The 22,548-nt window shown below is 38.4% G+C and overlaps 2 protein-coding genes across 2 annotated transcripts; both read right to left on the reverse strand.

Moving 5' to 3' along the window:
• Nucleotides 1-662: 662 nt before the first annotated feature.
• Nucleotides 663-1,565, reverse strand: LOC121421899 (zinc finger protein 567-like). The gene has a single exon (XM_041616701.1). It carries the CDS (start codon nucleotides 1,563-1,565, stop codon nucleotides 663-665), a length of 903 nt encoding a protein of 300 aa, XP_041472635.1.
• Nucleotides 1,437-21,135, reverse strand: LOC121421506 (zinc finger protein 652-B-like). The gene is made up of 5 exons (XM_041616237.1): nucleotides 20,723-21,135; nucleotides 12,452-13,565; nucleotides 10,333-10,373; nucleotides 7,114-8,024; nucleotides 1,437-1,521 (listed from the first exon to the last, which is right to left on the reverse strand). Exons 1-4 carry the CDS (start codon nucleotides 21,094-21,096, stop codon nucleotides 7,157-7,159), a joined length of 2,397 nt encoding a protein of 798 aa, XP_041472171.1. The 5' UTR covers nucleotides 21,097-21,135; the 3' UTR covers nucleotides 1,437-1,521; nucleotides 7,114-7,156.
• Nucleotides 21,136-22,548: the final 1,413 nt, after the last annotated feature.

Below are 22,548 nucleotides of genomic sequence, written 5' to 3' on the forward strand. Positions count from 1 at the left end.
TTGCGATCGATCCGATCAATCACAACTATGGAAAGCCAGCAAAGTCAACATATAAAATGCATGTTTGTTCAAAAAAAATTCTAGATATGAATGTATATCCACAAATTAATTGATTTCGTGACAATTTGGTGTGTTCTCCTTTGTTTACAAAGGACAGTTTGCAAATTTCCTGTAGAAAAAAATTCTGACACTGATGGATTTCCATAGAGTTACAACTTACAACTCATTGGATCAATTGTAACTTTTTGCAAGACGGGGCCCTGGGGCCCGTTGCAGAAAGAGTTGCAATCAATCGCAACTCTAAAAATCTTGCGCAACTTGATTTTCAACCAATCAACAGCACGCATTTGGGACTTGCGATTAATTTGGGGGTTTGCGTTTAAACGCAACTCTTTCTGCAACGGGCCCCAGGTCTACCATCAATGACTCTATCTGTTCACCAATCCATGCCTACCAACGCCAGACGCCAAGGCCAAGGACTTTTCAGACCTCAAAGGCAATAAAGGCCGATGCCAAGGGCTTGACGTATAAGGCTACGGACAAGCTCAAGGACAAGCTCAATTTCTCCTGAAGGAGCATAACTCTGAAATGTGTAGTCTGTACATGTATTGATGATTGACCTCTAGTCATGCTTGAGCAAGATGGTGCGATGCAAGCACTGTTTACAAGGTTGGACTGTGAGTCTTTTCAGGATCAGGATCAAGATCCTTCAACGCTTCTCTGTCTTTCCACCAGTCGATGCCATGAAGTTTCTTCTTGTGGTTTTTCAAGCTGACTTTATTGACAAAAGCCGCCTCGCAGACGTCGCAGACGTACGGCTTGTCTCCCGTATGCTGTCGCATGTGTATCCTCAGGTTGCTTTTCTGGGTAAACGCCTTGTCACAAACCGAACACGGGTGAGGCTTTGTTGCGGCATGAATCACTTTATGCTTACTAAGTTCGTTAGCGCGTTTGAACATCTTTCCACAGGTGGGGCACTGCTGAGTCCTCTTCAAACTATGGACCCGGTACGTGTGAGCCTTAAGGTATCTCTTGTGCTTGAATTTCAACGGACACCGGGGACACTGGACGTAATCGCTTTCGTCCACCTCCATGTGACAGATCATATGATCTTCCATCCGTGCATTCTTCACCACCTTCCCACAGTGATGGCACAGCTTGTGAAGAATGGCAGTGTGGCATGCCATGAAGTGACCCCTGAAGTTCATGCACAGTTTCTTGCACTCTTCGCACCAACCCATGTTATACTGGTGTCCCTTTTTCAACTTGCTCTGGATCAACTTGACAGCCTTCTTGATCGCATCTGAGCCCTCTCCCACCGGGATGTGTGTTTCAAAATGTTTGATCATTTCTGGTTTCGTTTCCACCGCCTCTAAACAGACTGGACATTCTTTGGGGAACTGGAAAGTTGGTTGACTCTTTTTACTCTTGGATTGTTTTCTCCTTCGACGGGGTTTGTCCTCTTCACTGCTAGATGTAAATTCAAGACTGTCGTCACTCTCATTTAAGTTGATGTCAGGCCTATAACAAATGGAAGAGTGGAGAAACCTGGATGAGAAAATCATCATGACTAGGAATGGCGGTTCAGTCTGCAGTACTTACGAACAGTCTACGAGATGCAGTGTTTAGTAATTATATCAAGTAATCTTTCCCTGCTTTTTGCAGGGGACTCTCCTTTGCCCAAAGGGTATTCAATGCAAAGTACACAAATACTTAAAGGGATGGTCCAGGCTGGAGATATTTATATCTCAATAAAAAGAGTAAAATTCACAAAGCAAAACGCTGAAAATTTGATCAAAATCGGACAACAAATAACGAAGTTATTGAATTTTAAAGATTTGCATTATTCTGGTGAAAAAGTACTAGGCATGTCTTAAAGAATATTCATTAGGTGAGCTAAAGATATCATAACCTCACTTGTTCTTTTGTGTTTTATTATATGAAATTTGGTTTATTCAAATTTTCTAAGAACTAGACAATTGGATTGAAAACTGATTAAGTGCATTTGTTATTTATTGCCGCAATTCATTTCATCATAATGGAGACACATTTACACATGTATGAAAAAAAATGAAACATTTATTTCATGTAATAACAAAAATGAAAGTGGGGATGTGACATCATCAGCCCACCTAATGAATATTCATGATGTGCATGCATGTTTCACAAAATTTTGATAGACTTTAAAATTCTATAATCGCTTTATTTGTTATCCGATTTTGTTGAAATTTTCAGCATTTTGCTTTGTGAATTTTACTCTATTTAGATATAAATATTTTCAGCCTGGACCATCCCTTTAAACAGGCCTCAAACTAACCCTGGGCAATGGCCTCCGATGCCCTCTCGATTGGCCTTGATGCCCTTCCAAATATTTGTAGACCTGGGCCAGAATAAGTGCCATGTTGCCCAAGATCTTGGTGCCCTAGGGCAAGTGTCTCATTGAAAAGTACAAGTTAGTATTGATGCCCTTAAAGTGAGCATCGCCTTCACTTTCCTTTAAAGGACAAGTCCACCCCAACAAAAACTTGATTTGAATAAAAAGAGAAAAATTCAACAAGCAAAACACTGACAATTTCATCAAAATCGGATGTAAAATAAGAGAGTTATGGCATTTTAAAGTTTCGCTTCATTTCACAAAACAGTTATATGCACATCTCGGTCGGAATGCAAATGAGGAACTGATGACATCACTCACTCACTTTTTCTTTTGTATTTTATTAAATGAAATATGAAATATTTTTATTTTCTCGTCATTGTCATGTGAAACGAAGTTTCATTCCTCCCTGAAAACATGGAATTCCATTATTTTAACATTTTGTGATTCAGGCAAAGAGGTCCTAATAGTCAAATTTGTAAAAATTGAAATATTGTATAATTCAAACAATAAAAAACAAAAGAAATTAGTGAGTGAGTGACATCATCGACTCTCTCATTTGGATGTAACCGGCTCGTTCATATAACTATTTTGTTAAAAATAAGCGAAACTTTAAAATGTCATAACTTTCTTATTTTACATCCGATTTTGATGAAATTTTCAGCATTGAGCTTGTCTGATTTTTATCTAACATTTTTCTGAGGTGCATTTGACCTTTAAGTGCCCTACTAAAAATGACCTTGCACCTTGGGATTTTCAAATAGATCCCTGATAAAAAAAAAGCTCTGAAAAGTTAGCATTACACACGAAATATTTGTATATTGTTTGTCTCCATAGATGCCCTGGTTTGCATGTGCAAAAGCACTTGTGACAAGTATTAAAGTTGAATTAAGAAGGGGGTGAGTTTCCATAAATATGGGTTCCACACACAATATATAGTATATATCAGTTGTTCAAACAGATAGCATGTCACAAAAATCCTCTGCCTTCTCGATATTTTGCTTTGAAAGTCTATGAAATTAGCCACCTGTCAGAGCACGAGAGACGAGTGTACAGAAAAATCACTCTGAGTGTGACGTCACCGGGGGGAATTTAGGATAAGAGGTGCCGGGGTGTAATACAGAAATGCTATGCAGAGAGAGAAAGATGATTTTAATTTTTTTTCAAAGCAACTCAAATCAAACAAAGAGGAATCATATGTACAAATCTTTACTTTCCCTGTATAAAAAACAGTATAAATAATTATCATGAACTCTTAAATCATGATGTAAGATTGCAAACAGTGAGTTATTGGATGATATTTTCTTTATTTCTCATTTATTTTATCACGATGTTCGATCAAGTGAGTAGCTGGAAAGTAATTCCGGCGGCTAGCTCAGCTCTGTGCGTGCTGCACACCTATACAATACACACAACACGGCCAGGCATTGAGTGCACTGTAGTGGGGTCTGTCTGTAGTGGTACGGTCTGGTATGTACCGTCGACCCGCAGTTCATGACCATGCAGTGATCCCCTGGCGTCTTTTTTTCTTTCCTTTTGTCTTTGACTCCATTTTTATATACTCTGGATCATTTCCACTCATAGCTCATTCCACAGAACAATCTGAAATCAAACGTAGGAACTATTCTTCTCGGCCTTCCGACTTGTTTTCTATATTTAATTACCGTCACTGTCACATAAACAAACGCAATTCGCAAGTGAGTTGAAGACAGCAAGAAAGGTATATACGGTAGCGGTAGCTCGACAGCTAGCTGTACCGGAGCGGGCGGCCGGTCGGCACAAATCAATTCCGCAACCAACTGTGTTTTTTGCAAGAGCCGCGTCACACGCGGATAAATATGTCATGAAAACACGTCTGCTACGTTATCGACTGGTGAGGTCTCGATGAAATTTCATATTATTCGCCTTGAAAATATTCTTTTAAGGTCTATGGTACCATTCTGAGGAAATTTATATATTTGAAATAATAATACGGCCATAAATATACTTTTAATCATTTCCTCTTTGCAAGTTCTCCGGCTCGCAGATACAACTTCAACTGCATTTTATTCCATTATGACTTGCTTGACCACGGACACAGTCCCGAACGAAAACAAGTTGAGGCATTAAAACCCCGGGGGAGGGGGCACTCAGTATATAATGCATAGTGGGTATGTGCCGCGGAGGGGACCCCCATTTTTACACTCAAATTTCCGTTCCAAGGCATAGCATTTTTGCCTTGTTGAGAAAAAGAACAAAGAAAGCCGCTCCAAGGCATAGCATTTTCTTCTTATCGAGAAAAAAGAAGAGAGAAATCCGCTCCAAAGCTTCGCATATTTTTCGTTACGCCGCTCCGATCGCGTTGAATGAGCTGCAATTTTGGTGAAAAGCGGCCGCAGACCTCCCCGGCGGAGGCCGCGCTAGCGGCATCATGCACGCATGACCGTTCCGTAGGGAGGCATATACGCGCTCACACGCTGGCGATCCGTTCCAAGGACCCCCGTTTTCACAAACATTTGTCGTTCCGAAGCCCGTTCCGAGGACCCTCCTTTTTACAATAAGCCCGCTCCAAGGCCCCCGTTTTTTGTCTCGCCCGCGGCACACCCCCACCACTTTTTTGGTCGAGTGCCCCCCGGGATTAAAACCGTCTAAAAATCGCTACAAAGAAGAACAGTTTTAACAATGTAGGGACATATTATTGACCATATGTCTTTGAATAATTATTACTTCCTTTCAATATCATTCACATACAAAATCAATAGCGATAAAATGAAGTTTTGACACAAAGGTATATATGAAGACGTACGTGCATAGTACACAAAACGAGCTGCCTTGTTTACTATACCCCCCGGTGACGTCACAGTCAAAGAACGCCCGTCTCGGTAGGCATTGCAGGAGCAAACTCAGGGAAAATGAGTAGGGATAAATCGTTCAAATTCACTATTTTGAAAAAAGAAAATGGGGGGTCGAATCACCTCTAAGTGTTTGGGGGGTTGTAAGGTAGCTATTAGTGTAAATATCTCAATATTTGAAATCGTCTTCTTAATTCAACTTTAAACACATTGGTCCGTATTCTGAGATCAGGTTTAATTGGAACTGTGGTTTGAAGTTGTGGTTTAATTATGGATAGCCAATAGTGGCATAAATCTCTCGGTATAATTTCAATTTATCAACCGATTTTTCTCTCAAATCATTCTGAACTGTTTCGAACAGATAAGCTTTCTCCATTATTCACGAGTTAGGAAAGAGCACAGTAAACATAAGAAATATACAATGTACAGAAAATTTTGACATTTTTTGGCTTTCCATAACTTTAGCACAGAGTTAGACCACAGTCTTAAGTTAAACATGACTTCAGAATACGGGCCATTGGCTCCAGAATTCCGTAGTATAGATTTGTAGAGCGTGCAAACCATCCAAAGCCACAGACAGTTCTCTTGGTTTAATAAAAAAAAATACACAGACACATCTATATGCATCATAGAAACTTGTATATAATTGAATTTTCTCCTAAACATGATACGTTCAAATTATATCATGTGTAGTTTAAAACCATTCTCATTCTTGATAAAATAAATGCTTGCTAGCAGCCACATAATAAAAGGCTACATTGAATTGCGATTTTTATTATACCGCGCCTATGGTTTTTAAAAACATTCAGTCCAAACCAAGTTTCAGATTCGTGTGATTTTCTGTCTGTATAACAATTGGACCAGAGGTACAAGTCTCACTTGATCAATGAGAAGAAAGCATGAAATACTAAAAAGTGTGTTTCGAAAGGCGATTCTTCATTGAATGGCTTAAAGGGGGAGTCAACCATGTGTGGTCTCGCATTGACTGTGTGTTATAAATACACAGTTGAGGGCTCGAGATGGAGCTATTGGTTTGTATCTGCACAGTAACATAATAAATATACAATGTTAACAAAACTTCAACGTTTCCGGTTTCCCATAATTGTAGCAGAGAGTTGGACCATGGCATACGTTGGACCAGACTTCAGAAAATATGGGCAAATGAATAAAATGCAAATGCTCTCTATATTCAGATTCTCCTTCTTCAACATGTAGTAAAGGCAATATCTCACCATTTTGGCTACTTCATAATTTGGCAAATCGGGGAAAGGGATATCTGAGATTTATTCAATAATACAGCATAACAATCCGAGCTCAAATTATGTTACAGGAAGCTCGATTACTTTTCATTATCTGGTGTAATATAATTATAATCTATTTATTATGAAAGCTCAAAGATTGAATTTTCTTGTTTTTCCTATAGATATTCTGTAAAGGTAAAATGCTGTAGTTTTAGCAAACAATTATTTCGTGAAAAAAATGTAAATCAAGCTTAATTGTCAAAATATCATCAAACAACATTTAGATCTGGTACATTAATATAAACTGATTTTGGAAAATCATGGAATTGTAGCTCAAAATCACTAATTCTGATGATCCCTAACACAGAAAAGCATATGTGGGACAGTGCATTAATATTGTTTCAAAAATATCCGACATTTGATGTAATGCCATGCTTACTTTGCTCATTTGTCAGCAATTACACTTTTTTTCCAGTGCCATTTGGCACATATTTTTATTTTATACAAACAAAGACTTTGGTGGTGATTTTTTTTTGGATTCTGTTTAAACTCATTCTGTGATCGTTACCAGAATTGGCATTTTTCTTTCATGTTGTTCATTTTCTAAATCTGTATTCAGTGAACAATGTAGAGGTTGACCAAAGTGTATAGGATACTGGTCATATACCTTCAAGACATTCTTCGCCAAGATCATGCTGGAGAATCATTTTTTATGAGGTCAGACTCTCGGTTGTCTCAAGATCATCATCTTTCAACGATTCTCTGTCTTTCCACCAGTCGATGCCATGAAGTTTCTTCTTGTGGTTTTTCAAGCTGACTTTATTGGTGAAACTGGCCTCGCAGATCTCACATCCGTACGGCTTGTGTCCCGTATGCTGTCGCATGTGGATCTTCAGGTTGCTTTGCTGACTAAATGCCTTGTCGCACTCGGTGCACGGGAACGGTTTTACAGAACTGTGAATGACTACATGTTTGTTGAGAGCATGCTGGGACCTGAAATTCTTCCCACAAGTCGAGCACGTGAAACTCCTTTCATCATTTCCAAAGTGACAACGGCTCATGTGTTGCTTCAGGTATTCTCGATGCTTCACCCTTGCAGGGCACATCGGACACTGGGCGTAGTCCTTCTCATCGACATGAACGTGGGACAGCATGTGGCTCTTCATTGCGCCGACCCTGATCATCTTTCCACATTGCGGGCACAGCTTGTCCCGTCTTCGGTGGACGCTCTTCAGGTGAGACGGGAGACACGCGCTGAACTTATCGCACTCATCACACCATCCCATGTTGTGCGTGTACTCGTTGCCGATCCTCTTCTCCAAAGATTCAATAGCCTCCTTGAAGGCTTCCCGACCCTGATCTGTAGGCAGGTGGCTTGACATGTGGCTGGTTTTATCGGCGGCAGATTTCCAAACGTAAGAACACATGAGAGGGCAATTGGCTGGGTATGGAAACCCTATACGAGAACCCCTGCGACTCCAACCTTTCCTGAATCGTCCTGGCTTATCTGGAAACCCAACACCATTGTTTCCATCCCTTCCAGGATCCTCTTGAAGGCTACCGTGATCCTCAGAACTCCTACAAATGGGAATGCAATGATATGAAAAGATTCTCCTGTAATACAAGGTACAATGTACAGCACCTCAAAACTATTAAGAGTGTTGCTAAGGCGAGTACATAATACGGCCGCCTGTAATGCAGGAAATGGAGTTATTGGTCAAGCAAGAAAAGTGGCAACTTAACCTTTGACTGCCTGACCTCAAATTCAATAGAATTGCTGGGGATTTATGCTAGCATCATACACACCAAATTACATGAGCCTTGGTCAAGTTCAAATGAAGTTATAGCGTTCACAAGGATTTCAGAGGGTAAGATGAAAACATGTCACTGTGAACTTGACCTTTTGACCTCAAAATCAATAGGCTTCCTGGGATCCATGCCAGTTAACCAACGGACAGACGGATGTTACGACGGACGGACACCGAGCGTGATACCATAATATGACCCGTCTAGGATGGGCGTATAAAAATGCAGTTTATACTGTATAACCGCAGCGGAGTAGGCATAACTGAGGGTCACAAACAAGAAGAACAAAATGGCTGCTACCATACAATGACAATGATATACTCTGCAACTGATAAACTCAAGAAGAAAAAGTCTAGCATGGCAATCTAATTTCCACAATGCTACTCTTGGTTCATTAACTGTGTGAAATTTAACATCGTGTGAAAGTTTTGATATTGTAGATAAAGCATTGAAGTCGTAATAGTTCACAGTATTTTGTGCCACTGAAATTTCTAATGCATTTCTCTAGCTCACTGTTTTGTCGTTATCCACCAAATATACACTGGCGGCAACCAGTAAAAAGACAAATATCAGGACATTGAATTTAGAAATGTTCATATAGCTTCTTTCAATTAAGTTTTATGTTTAAAATATCAATTTCTCAATTACTCTTGCACTTTCACTCAATTACTCTTGCACTTTCACTCAATGAAGTAATTTGCATTCCTAGATTTTCTACTAGAGTGCTGTCATGATGTTTGGATTGTCATGATTATAGCGAAGTGGGGTGAGATCGTGTTTTGTTGCTAGTAAGTATTCTTTTCTGTTGAGATTTTGGAGGAATTTCCTTTGCTGGTCTGTGCAGTTTAAAGAAAAATATGTTTTCTGTGATTTTCTGTTTGAAAAGGCTGTTTCCGTGAAATCACAGAAAATCACTGTGTCCCGACATAGTATCAGGCATTATCAAACAATATCGCTATAATATCGCTATAAAGTGACAAAAAAACAAGCTACTATCGACAAGACTAGCGATCAAGACATTATCGATAACAGCCCTAGTGGAACACATCAGAGTACTCAATCATGTTGCTCCTAAAGTCACAATGCCAACAGCAGAAGTGCATTTCTGCAAAGCAGTCACATCCTGGGTTTTGAATCCATGATTTGAAACTCTAATTCATGCAAGTTTCATTCTTTATTGTGATTTTTTCAGCATATGTATCGAGGAAGAGTCCTATAATTTGTATGCTTTTGCATTATTGTGTTTGCTCAAAATATTCATTGAGCATTCACAATAGGAAACAATGTTTATTGCATGTACATGCATTCTCACGGTAAACCTAATGCTCTCTTTTCAGGCAAGGTTGGAGATAAAAATCTAAATTGATCAACCCCCCCATGTGCATGTTTTCTTTTTCCTTAAAAAAAATTAAAGAATACTCTGAAGATTATAAATAGAATTGGATTAAAGTTTGAGGTCAATCACTTGCTTAAAGAGTACATTTTTTGTGTGGGTGCAATGATTTTAAATGAAAATGTAATGGAATCATCCATGATACATAGATCCTTTTATGAGCATCATAAAGAGTAATGACCTCCATTTTCTTGATTTTCACCCCGGGGGGGGGGGGGGGGGGGCGGCAGTCAAATATACTGTTGTACACATGCATGACCAAATTATTTCCAAACACACCCTAAGCAAGCTTTACTCTACGTACAAAATAACCCCCTAGACAAGTTTATCGCGGGCTTCCTTTTTGACCCCTAAACAGGTTGTCGCCAGAATATGACCCCTAGGGAAACAGCAACCATCCTTTTTCTTGTAAATATGTCCTTTTTATACCCTTATCATGCACGTGCGGCCCACATCCAAAACTGAAAAAACACCCCTTTAAGCATGTTTTGGGGTCACTCATGTGTACGGCAATTCATATGACTATCAACACCCCCCCCCCCCCGGATTTTTATTTTTACCGACTTATCTGCACTCAGCCAAATTAGATTGGAGGGTAGCTCATCTGTCGGTGAAAATCACTGAAAAAAATCTTAAGGAAATGCTCTAATGGTGTTTATTTTTTGGGGGGGTGATATTAATACTTACGTGTACACAGGATCTGAATTAACTTTGCCTTTCTTTGAACGCTGTCAACAGAGAAGAAAAACAAAGAATGAACATTCATTAGATTGTTACTGCATTAGATTGAATAATAATAAAGCACACTTCTGTTTTAACGGCATTTTTATATCACAAAATGTTATTGTTGGTCTCTTAAAAGGGGTGGGACACAACCCAAATAAAAACTTGTTCCTAGAGGAAAAAGAAAAATCAGACAAGTTGATATCAGATAGGTCAAAGTTTGAACAATATCGGACAAACAATACGAAAGTTATGAATTTTCAAAGTTGTAAATATTGGTAATCACTATACACATGGAGACTTCATATTGGCTGCATATGGGATGTTATAGTGATGTAAGGCAAGGACTACTCTACCATGTACTCCAATACATATTATGGCTAAAATGTCATTTCATTCAAAAGTTTTACTTCAAGTTATATTTTTTCTTTCATTAGGACATAGAACAATGCTACCTGGGTTATATTTAGATTATTGCCCTAATAAAGGGAATAGGTACTTAAGAGTAAATCACAAATCCCTGATAATGAAGTCCATGGCCTACATGTATGTCCTTGTCATAATTTACTTACCCAATTGCCATATTGAAATCTACATAGTCTTTATAGGGATCTAAATTTTAGAACAGCAATAGCTTTGCCATTGCTTGTCCGATTTCTATCAAACTTTCACCATTCTTTTTTATTTATTTTTCTTCATTCCAACACAACATTTTACATGTATGACCAAGGCTGTGGATTCCCCTTAAAAGGGGAAGTTCACCCTAAAAATAAGTTGGTTTTGAACAATAAAAGCGAAAAAATTTGAGAAGTACATTAATCAAGGTCAATCAGATCTGTCAAAGAATACTATATGAAATAAAATCTATAAGATTCATAACTCCATTATTCTTTGATGTATTTATATCAAACAGTTAACAATTTATTTATCCTTTTATTACAAATTTACAACCAACTTCTGGTCAGGGTAAGCATACCCTGACCAGAAGTGCCCAAAGTGGACTGAGTGGTCCTGCACAAAAAATCTAATACCCTTTTTACACACGCTAAAATTTCCTTAACCCCGTACTATAGGTGGGGCTAAATTGCTATTTAGCCCCACCTACATGTATATTACAGGGTTAAGCTTAGCCCACTTTCTTTTACATAGCATTTTGCAAAGTGGGCTAACCCGACCTTTAGTACAGGATTATTTGGCACTGCAAAAAAGCAGTGTTATCCCAGCAATTGCGGTGCTAATAGCGATAGTACGGGGTTAAGATTGCTAGTGTAAAACGAAAGTGGGCTAAGCACTCCCATTCATGCCCCACAACAGAGCCAGCCCTGTTGTCCAATCAGAGGTAAGCATAATGAATATTCATGAACAGCGAACACGGCGATGAGAAAAAGCGCGCGCCATAAGTCAGCGATTTTGGATATGACCCGAATGACCCCTCAGTACGCTCGTAAATATTCATGAGCTACCAATAGTCCGGGGTTAGCGAGTTTCTTGTGTGAAAAGCAAGCATTCCTTATTCGAGGTTAGCAATAACAAGTTGGCATGTGTGAAAAGGGAAAAAAATAGTACGGGGTTAAGGATAGTACGGGGTTAGCGATAGTGTGGGGCTAAGAAAATCCTGTGTAAAAAGGGATAAGTATAAGGCCACTTGTATTTGTAACACTGAAAATGAAATACTGTTACACTGACATAAATATTAAATAACATTGGAATCAATACAGGGAACTGACTTTAACTTCAGCTTGAATAAATTCTTTCTACAATAATAATTCACTTTTCAAGAAATTCAAATTCAGTGAATGGCACAACACTCTTTCTTATCTTCTCAAATAATTTCCCATTGGTGAATGAAAACAACAATAAAACATTTGTTGGAAGCATCCATATTTCTTGGAATTTGTTAGAGTACTGGGTCATATAACGATTTGGATAAAATTGTCTGTACTGGACCATTTGCAGTCGAATGTATATCTTTTTTTTTCAATTTTATTGACAAATAACAAGCAGCACTTGCTCTGCCATTGGGTGCAAACAACTTGGAAGAATTAAATCACCACATTTGAAATTCACCCAAAAAAATAATTACCAGAACCGAAGATTTGCCTCTTCTACTTGTAGGATCATACGTAGGGTCAGCCTTCTCCTGTTTTTCATAGTCGATCTCCTCCTCGTCTTCCATTTCGTCTTCCATCTCGTCTTCCAGTTCATTGTATTCCTCATCCTCCTCTTCATCCTCCATTTCAGCATCTGCTTTCTCTTCTTCTTCAAGCCCTCCAGTTCCAGAAGACTGCCCGGCATTGCTTCCTTGATCCTGCGTGGGATCATACAGGAATTCCTCCTCCTCAGAAAGCTTTGTGTCAGGTTGTTCTACATCGGACAAAACTTCCTCTTTCACGGTAACCGTCGCAGGATGATCTACCAATTCACACACCTTTTTGGTAGACTCTAGTTCTGTCTCGTGGTCCAGATTTATGTTACCATCATCGTAGACGTGATCCTCATCGTCATCGTTTTCGTCAACACATTTGGTTTGACTGAACATTGGACCACGCAACTGCTCAAGGTCTTCAGGCGGTTCGGTCTTCACCACTGGAATTGATTCAGAGATACCGATGCCACCACAAGACAATGGATCAACCAGATTTGACCTTTGCTTGACAGGACGCAATACTGATGATGTTGACAGTTTGTTAAGAGCCGTTGGGACATTCCTGAGAAATCCTGATGATTTTGTAGCAGGCACGTTCACAACTATCGTTCGAAGGTTCTTACCCGAACCTGTGGCAGCACCTACTGAGGACACAGATGACCCTGTTGGGGTTCCAAGTAGCAGATGACCACTTGGCATTACATTTGTCACAGCTTGAGAACTAGTGCCCGACTGTTGTCCCTGAACTCCTCCTTTCGATTTAATAACCTTGATGACTTTAACGGTGGAAGGCACGCCCTGGAGAGGAGAAGGACGATTAATGTCATCGCTACGCTTAACAGTCTGCTGTTGAATCCTTACTCCAGGCGCCAAAAGAACTGTCTGTTGACCAGATATGGTCGGCTGGGAGCCAACAAGATGTTGACTTGCAGGTTGTATCCTTGCTAATGGTGGCATGGGTTTGTCGAGTTGAGGTAGACCACAGTGGCAGCAGCTGAATACATCTTGAATGGTTTGGGTTGCTTGGTCTTTCTTCGTTGTACCTACCAATCTGGAGATGACAAGAAAAGAGGAAAATAGAACGAAAATAAAGTTAAAGTATGTTTTACTGTGTGGTTGTTACAAGTAAGGTATGGTAACATCAGCTACCAGAAGGGTACTAAGAATACCAGGGGGCAGTTTCACAAAGATATAAGTATGACTTAAGTCGCACTTAAATGCCGACGCGTACATGATATGCAATGCGCAATCTTATTGATCAATAGGCAGTAGTGCGCGTCCTTATCTCATGATCTGACCAATGCGGCGATGCCTTTTACACCATGCGCAGCTAGACATTTAAATGCGACTCTAAGGTGGTGTTGCAAGAAAAAATCCAAGTTGGCAGCTCTACAATGTAGAGCTGCCAACTTGGATTACAAAATTACTTGCATCTGCCGATAGATATCAGGAATCGTAAAATATTTGTTTTAATCAATAAAAATCATATAAATTACTTCATATTTATCAACCGAAAATTTTTTTTTACAAATCATGATATTAATCGGCAAATGCAAGTATTTTTAAAATCTAAGTTGCAGCTCTGCACGCGTGTGGTATCTACATGTAGGTATCGATAACAAAAGAACGGAAAATGGCGACGTAAACAGACGGGGTAAGTGAATGCTCTTGCTCTTAATTTTCTTCAATTTGACTAATAATCTATTAGACAGGGCTCGACACTAGCGGCGGTCCGACGGTCTCAGACCGGTAAAAATCGCTGTCGGGCCAGTAGATTTTCGGAAATTGGAAGATTTACTGGTCCGACATGACCAGTAAAAAATATCATTGTCGGGCCAGTAATTTTTCCAAAAATAGCAAGATTTAAGGGTCCGACATGACCAGTAATAAAAACCATTGTTGGGCCAATAACTTTTCCAGAAATGGTCAAATTCACAGCAAACCATTCCCCCGTTAAATTCAGCCATTCACACACAGAATACACACAGAATGAATCGCACGTATTCGTAAGTGTTAGAGTACTATACAGCATGCATACAGCTGTACTGTGTACATGCAGTCAGCCACACAGCTCACATGGTAAATTCTCCACTGGCCGCACGAACGAAGCCTGGCTAAACTCTGGCAGAAATCTCTCACAGAACTGTCAAAATTCAAGGTTCATACTCATGAAAGGCTCTTATAATGTCCATATTTCCTAAAAATTGGAGCAACTCTGTCATTCGTAAGCAGTAAAAGGAGAAATTTTCACTTCTGTTTTGGTTCAAACAGATCGGGTTTCGGGTGATATCGTCTGAATACATAATAGCCCCACATATGCATTTATGTGTGTGTTGATACACTTGGTATCTGACTTTCTTTCGTAGCTATTTTAATTGAGCCAAAAAGAAACTGATAAATTTTTTATGATAATAGTTTTAGCTTTCTTCCTATCTTTCTTTCCTTCTTCATCTTTCTTTGTTTCTTCCCTCGATTTTTTTTGTTACTTTTTTTTTAAATTTCCCTTTTTTCTTTAATTCATTTTTTCTTTCTATCCTTTTATAAAATATTTTCTCTATTTCCTTTTTCTCTCTCTTTCTGATATTTTTTTTCTTTAGTTTTTGAGTCCATCCATCCTATATTCATCTCTTTTCTTCTTCCTTTCTTTCCTTCCTTCTTTTTACCCCTTTCTTCATTCTTTGTTTCTTCCATCCATCATTTATTTACCCTTTCTTTTTTTATTTCTCTTCTCAGCCCTTTCTTTATTACATTCATTCCTTCCTTTCTTCTATCTGTCTTGTTCTTTCCTTTTTCCCTTTGTTAATTACATCCTTTTACCTTCCTTTCTTTTTTTTGACTGCTTGCTTCCTTTATTCTTTCATTCCTTCCTTTCTTTGTCTCTCGGTCTTTTTTTTCTTCCTTTCATCTATTCTTTTACCTTTTCTTTTTTTATAATTGCTTGCTTCTTTCCTTCCCTTCCTTCCTTTATTTATTTCCTTCCTTCTATCTATCATTTTACCTTTCCTTCATTTCTTCCTTAATTCCTTCCTTCTTTCAATCCTTCCTTTTCTTTCTTTTGTCTGTCTTTCCATCTCTCCTTTGACCCTTTCTTTTTATTGCTTCTTCTTTCTTTCCTTTACTACTTTCTGGATTTGTTCTTTCTTTCTTTATTGCTTGCTTCATTTCCTTCCTTCCTTTCTTTCTTTTCTTTTCTTTCTTTCTTTCTTATATTTGTTCCTTCTTTATTCCTTCCTTTCCTTCTTTAGTTTTTTCTTTTTTTCTTCCTTCACATCTATCCTTTCTTTACCTTTTTTCTTCCTTTCTTTTATTCTTTCTTTTCCTTTCTTTTATTCTTTCTTTTCCTTCCTTTCTTCCTTTCTTTATTTTCCTTTCCTTCTTTCTTCGTTTCTGTCTTTCTTCGTTTCGGTCTTGCTTTCTTTTTGTCCTTCATTTCCTTCATTTTTTTTGGGGGGGGGTAACGAAAGGCTAGAAAAATAAACTTGCGCCTTTTCTTAATGTTTTCTTTATTTTTTGGGACCAGTAGATTTTAGGTTCGGACCAGTAAAAATTTGAAAAACTGGGTATCTACTGGTCCGACATGAATAGGTTGGACCAGTAGAAAAAATGGGTTAGTGTGGAGCCCTGTATTAGAGTAACCCTCCCTTCATTCGACCGCCGCCGAGATTCGACATGGCAAATCTATTTTGCAAGCCTGCACACTCAAACACCCAAACTCACCCCAAATACATTTTAATATACAAAGACACTATCAATTACCTTCAGAAAGTCCTCATTTTAACTAAAAATTCATCTTTAAAAAGTTGAAATTTTCCCTCTAAAATGCCAGAATATGCGCCATATATCTAGAGCAAGAGGCGGCTTAGCTCAGATTTAAGAAGCGGGGTCGCCGAAAAGACTTGAGAGACGCGTGCGTCGGGTAACGTTGGCGAAGAACAATAGAAAACAAGATAGCGGTGTAAACATCGGGCAAGTCTCTTCCGTCTATTCATGATATTTTTCTCATTTTTTTTTATGAATTCTTCTTCAAAAATAACAAGCGTAGAAATGTCGGAAATGAAGTTTTATCCCATCTACATGATTTAGGTCTAGATCTTTTAGAATGAAAGAAGAAATCTCGGGGGTGAAAGTTTCAAGTTTTGGCTTCCTTTGTGTGGGTCTATGAGATAGGATCCCTGGCTTCGTATAGATCTATGAGCAGTAGAGGCGCTGGTCCAAAAATTGGGATTGTCCCAGAAAACAAGGATATCCTCATAAACCAAGACAAATCATGTCTTGATAAATTGAGACTGTCCTTGTTTATGGGGACGTTTTTTTTTCACTTCCCCCTACGGGACAAAGACAGCAATTACGGAAATTGAGAGTGCTAAAAATAGATTCAGTGACCTCAATTCCCCCCAGTTCACTGTCTATTTTTCATGACTTACCGTCTTCCAATAATCTTGTTATGAAACCTGATATGTTTACATTGACTAGCACACTTGATTGGTGTCGGCACTTGACAGGTGAATGAACTTTCCTAGATTTCTTGTGTGAAGAAATCCTTATAAACTGAGACAGTCCCTGTAAACTGGGACGATCCTAGCCTGGAGGCGTTCGGGAGTAAAAATCATAGTACTATCGTACCTTTAAATTAGATTAGAGGTACGATAGTACTATGATTTTTACTCCTGAAAGCCTCCAGGCTAGACTATGCCAATTTTCTGACCAGCGCCTCTACTGATGAGAGTAACCTTACGTTCGTTAGCTTAGTAAATGATTTTTACTCTCTAGAAGCCGCCTGGCTAGGCATGACTGGTGGAGGGCACTTGTTCACTGCAACCATCCTGCCTGTGGGGAATCTACAGGTAGGACTATGGTATGCCAATGCTGTACATAGCACACACTTTGAAAAATCATTAAAATTTCACTTTTGTGACCAAAATTACTAATTTCCATCCAGTTGCAATTCTTTTTCATTAGCAACTTGGGAATATTTTTTGTATTCACCAGTGTGCTCAAAAACTTGAATTTTGGGCATATTTTTGTGTACGCCCTCTATTGGTGGAAAGTAATATGGAAAGAAAATTTTCATTTTCAATCTCTATTTTTAATTAACAAAAATATTTTAAAGAATTAAATTTACATAACTTGCCAAGTTATATGATGAATAGCTGTTATGAAAACTGACAGTGTAAGAAAATCAAGCATTTGTTCCATATAAAAAGAGAAATTAAGCCAAACATTGCCACCATTATTTTGCCACACATGGGGATGTAACTGAGAACAAGGTTATATCTAACCCAGGGGGCTCCCGACCGCTACGCGGCCGGGAGCCCAGGATCGTACGTGCAATTTGGCATACTCACCTGACAAGCGTGAAGTATGGTCAAAATAATTCTCTGAATAAATAGTTAAAACAGAAATCAAGCACTTACCACGATTATATGGATGATGGTCTAACGAGTGGCAGTTTTTCTGACATCTGGGCACAGACTGGAACCTCAAAAAACGAAAAGTTCTCTCATTCTACCCCCGTCTCGATCGGCCATTTTGTTACAATTCATAACAAAAATGGCCGATCGAGACGGGGGTAGGAGAGAACTTTTCGTTTTTTGAGGTTCCAGTCTGTGCCCAGATGTCAGAAAAACTTCCACTCGTTAGACCATCATCCATATAATCGTGGTAAGTGCTTGATTTCTGTTTTAACTATTTATTCAGAGAATTATTTTGACCATACTTCACGCTTGTCAGGTGAGTATGCCAAATGGCACGTACGATCCTGCCTGGGCTCCCAACCGCTACACGGCCCCCTGGGTTAGGTTATATTCATAACCTTGTTCATTGAATGAGTGGTGGAGGGGACATATCGATATGATGGAAGTCTTGCCGGAATTAGTTAATCTCCATAGTTTCAAGTAATCAGCAGGCCGAGCAGGGCGCGACAAACCCGCTTGCCCGGGGCAAGTGAAAATGACGTGCGGGCAAGCACCTCTCAAAGTCAATTGCCCGATTGGGCAAGTGGTTGTTGCGTCTTTTTTTTCTGTACCGTACCTCGTTTTTCCATAAATCATCCAAAATCCACACTCAAAATCATGAATCAGCCTTAAAAAATAGCGAGTAGCGCAGTTTCAAATTCCGAAATTGCGTTATTTTTTCTGTACCACGTATTTCCATACATGGTACCAGGTATGAAAAAAATCAACGCAATGGCGCCGGGAAACAGTTGAATGTAGTATAGGGGTCCATTATGACTACCACCATGTGCAATTTCTAATGCACATTTTCCCCCTTCCCATATCACAATTCTGTGATAAAATAATTAGAATTACACAGGAAATAAATCACAGAGTCTAGTAACCTCGCATTGGTGAGTTGTCATGTCATTCGGCTTTGCTTTTCAAAACGGCCTATTAACATCCAAAATAACTTGCCGTATTTGTTAATTATAACTTAAAATTCATTTGTTTCCCTTTTTGAGGGGATGAGGTAAATATCAGACAATAAATCATCAAACAAAGATCCATCTATTTTACAAGGCCGGCGGGAGGCTCACACACGTGCGCATACTAGCTAGCCAGTCTGAGCTCTGTCTCTCTGCCAGAGCTCTGGGGGACAATTCGCTCAGTAAAGGCCTCAGTGATGGTGATTTTCTGTTTCAGACAGAGTTTACATTTCGGGTATATTATTCAAAACTTCCAATAAAGTTTGATGATTTCTTCATTGTCATGTATATTTAAGTTATTAATGAATACATTCTCACCAAATTTAGACTCCCCCATAGAGAAATGCAATTTTTGTAGAAGTCTGCGTTTTCAAAGAACTTCAGGAAAAGTTAGGGTATGTGGGCCTTTATTACATGGCCGAGTACAGGTTATTGTACTGGAATAGGCGAAGTAGAAATTAGATATTGAATTTATTTATATCAAAGTTCAACTCACAGTCACACCCACACAAACACACACGCACACACACCCAAGATTCTAAGCATAGTGAAAAAAATTACTTAAAAATCATACAATATTAAACAATGTTACTAATAATTCATTAATAAGTGAACAGGTATTCCTCAAAATAGAAAAAAAAGTAGCATGTGAAAACATGTAGATAAAATTATTGACCGAGTGGAACATCATAAAATGATGAAGAAAAGACTTGATGGTTTCCAAATAATTTTTTTTTTTTTAATCAAGGAAATATGGAAAATAAATGACCATTTCATGGATTTAAAGATGCAAAATGTGAAATTTTAGCCACTCCACTTTTGATAAAATAATTTTTTCCGAGTCAATAAAGAGCTGAACATTTTTCACTGGCTTTCTTTATAGTTTCCAACTACGGTAAATGAAAGCAATTCTAAGGAAATATGTTACGCAGGTAGCCATTTCATGGATTTAAAGATGCAAAATATGAAATTTTAGCAACTTTTGTTGAAGGGTTTTTTAAAACCTTAAATAGCCATAAAATATTTTTTTTCTCCAAAATAAATGTAAAGACTCAGGCCTACGTTGCTGAAAATATCCTTTTCAATGTGTGTTCTTTTATACTGGACATGATTCTCAATTGTTATTTAGTATACCTTAAAGGGGAAGTTCACCCTGATAAAAACTTTGTTGTAAAAATAGCAGAAAAAATAGTAAAAATTATTGGTGAAGGTTTGAGGAAAATCCGTTAAAGAAGAAAGTTATTAGAGTTCAAAGTTTTGGATTTGTGACGTCATAAACGAGCAGCTGCCCCATGTGTTATGTAATATAAAATGCATTAATTTCAAGTTTTTTATGGTTCCTGATGACTTAATTATGTTTTCTATTCATGATCGGGTGTGAAATGATTTGTCTATTGATATACAAAAGGTACAGTGAAAACAATTTTGAATTCCCTGAGAAAATGACATTTCATTGATTTTTTACCATTCGCTATGTAGGAATGCTGCTCGCATATGACGTCACAAATCAAATAATTGAAATTCTTATAACTTTTTAATTATTTGATGAATTTTTCTCAAACCTTCGTCAATATTTTTTATTATTTTTTCTGCTATTTTTACAATAAACTTTTTGTCAGGGTGAACTTCCCCTTTAATAAAAAGAGTATAGTGCCGTCATAATGAAAAATCATTTAAAAAATTGGGCAAGCAGTTTTTTCTATCGGGCAAGCAAATTTTTTCATCACTTGCCCAACAGGGCAAGTGACGAAAAAAAATTTTGTAGAGGCCTGAATCAGGTTAATTACCTATTTTTTGACGATGCCATAGATTGGGAATTCGGATTTAGCACGATGACGTCAGTACCGGCGGAGGTGGTTGACGATTCTGAAACACCGGCGCTTGACCTCTCCTCCCGCCCGCCTCGTCGGCCGCCTGGGGTAGGGCACGCCTCGCACCAGTTGCGGTGGACGTCGAGCAAGTGATTTGCAAAATCATCGTGGGACGAAGACTGTAATTTGTGTACACGTTTCCGCACTTTTAAAGCTTCGTCAATAGCTCTTAACTCCCCATCATATATATTCTTTACTTCCTGCCAGCCTTGCCATGAATTTGAAATTCTAATTCTAATGGACGTGGCCGTGGACGACATTCTTGCTGTCTGTCTGAAAAACACGATCATAAAATTACAAGGCGCGGGCTTCCAAACACTCCGCCCTACAGCCACATCGTGCCATCTAAGTACTCGGCCTTTACTTTGAACCACGCGGTCATACTAGTACTAGTATTCAAATCCTCGTGAAGAGGAATCGTGCACGGGTTCGATTCCGAGAAAGTCCTTTTGGCACATTACTATATATAGCTTCTTGGCAGGCACTCGTCGTCGTTTCTCAATAATAAGAAGAATAAAGGGGCCGAGATGGGAGAACCGTTTCAAACTTAATTATAGGACAAGTCTACCCCAACAAAAGTTTATTTGAATAAAAAGAGAAAATTCCAACAAGCCGTATATCACTGAATATTTCATCCAAATCGGATTTAAAATAAGAAAGTTATTATGACATTTTAAACTTTTACTTAATTTCAAAATACAGTTATGCACATCCTGATCTGTATGCAAATTAGGAGACTGATGACATCATCCACTTACTATTTCTTTTGTACTTTATTGTATGAAATTCTCATGATTTTTCTCCTCCTTGTCAAGTGAAACAACGATTAATTCCTCCATGAACGTGTGGAATTAGCATTGTTTAATACTATATGGTTCAGTCAAGTTGGTGTCAAATCTGTAAAAAAAAGATGAAATATTGTGCATTTCAAACAATAGAAAACAACTATAGTGAACTGAGGGACATCATCGACCGTCTCATTTGCATGCCACTGAGATGTGCAAATCACGGTTTTGTGGAAAATAAGCGAAACTTTACTTTAAAAATGTCATAACTTTCTTATTTTACATCCGGAAGTTTTGATGAAACTTTTTAGCGTTATGCTAGTTTGTTTTTCCTCATTTATTCAAATCAACATTTTTCTGGGTGGACTTGTCGGACCTTTAACTTTCATGTTTCAATGTTGATCAGTAACACGATCGGTGAAGAGGGCTATGAACTATGCGTCCATATATAGCTTAGTTATGAGGACCGTTTTGGTTAATATTTAGAGGGGCATGAGTTCACCCTGAAGAAAACTTTGTTGTAAAAATAGCAGAAAAAATAAAAAAATATTGGTGAAGGTTTAAGGAAAATCCGTTAAAGATAACGAAAGTTATTAGAGTTCAAAGTTGTGACGTACGTCATAAACGAGCAGCTGCCCCATATGGTTCCTGATTTTATTTTCTATTCATGATTTGAAATGATTTGTCTATTGATATACAACGGTGAAAACCATTTTAAATTTTCTGAGAAAATTAAATTTCATTGATTTTTTTACCATTCGCTATGTAGGAACGCGGCTTGCATATGACGAAATCAAGTAATTGAAATTTTAATAACTTTTTGAATTTTTCTCAAACCAGCAGTATTTTTTATTATTTTTTTTCTACTATTTTTACAATAAACTTTTTGTCAGGGTGAACTTCCCCTTAAAACGCTGACGGGCCCGCCGACGCTGTCGGAAAAGCGACGCCTGTAAT

This window comes from Lytechinus variegatus, chromosome 9, assembly GCF_018143015.1.
Source record: "Lytechinus variegatus isolate NC3 chromosome 9, Lvar_3.0, whole genome shotgun sequence".
NCBI classification, from domain to species: Eukaryota; Metazoa; Echinodermata; class Echinoidea; order Temnopleuroida; family Toxopneustidae; genus Lytechinus; species Lytechinus variegatus.

Excerpts from the sequence above, each read along its gene's own strand:
- LOC121421899 (XM_041616701.1), bottom strand. The coding sequence starts at position 1,565 with ATGATTTTCTCATCCAGGTTTCTCCACTCTTCCATTTGTTATAGGCCT.
- LOC121421506 (XM_041616237.1), bottom strand. The coding sequence starts at position 21,096 with ATGATCGTGTTTTTCAGACAGACAGCAAGAATGTCGTCCACGGCCACG. Across the intron at positions 10,374-12,451 it reads GAGGCAAATCTTCGGTTCTG|CGTTCAAAGAAAGGCAAAGT; the intron begins GTAATTATTTTT and ends CTCTGTTGACAG. Across the intron at positions 8,025-10,332 it reads AATTCAGATCCTGTGTACAC|GAGTTCTGAGGATCACGGTA; the intron begins GTAAGTATTAAT and ends TCCCATTTGTAG.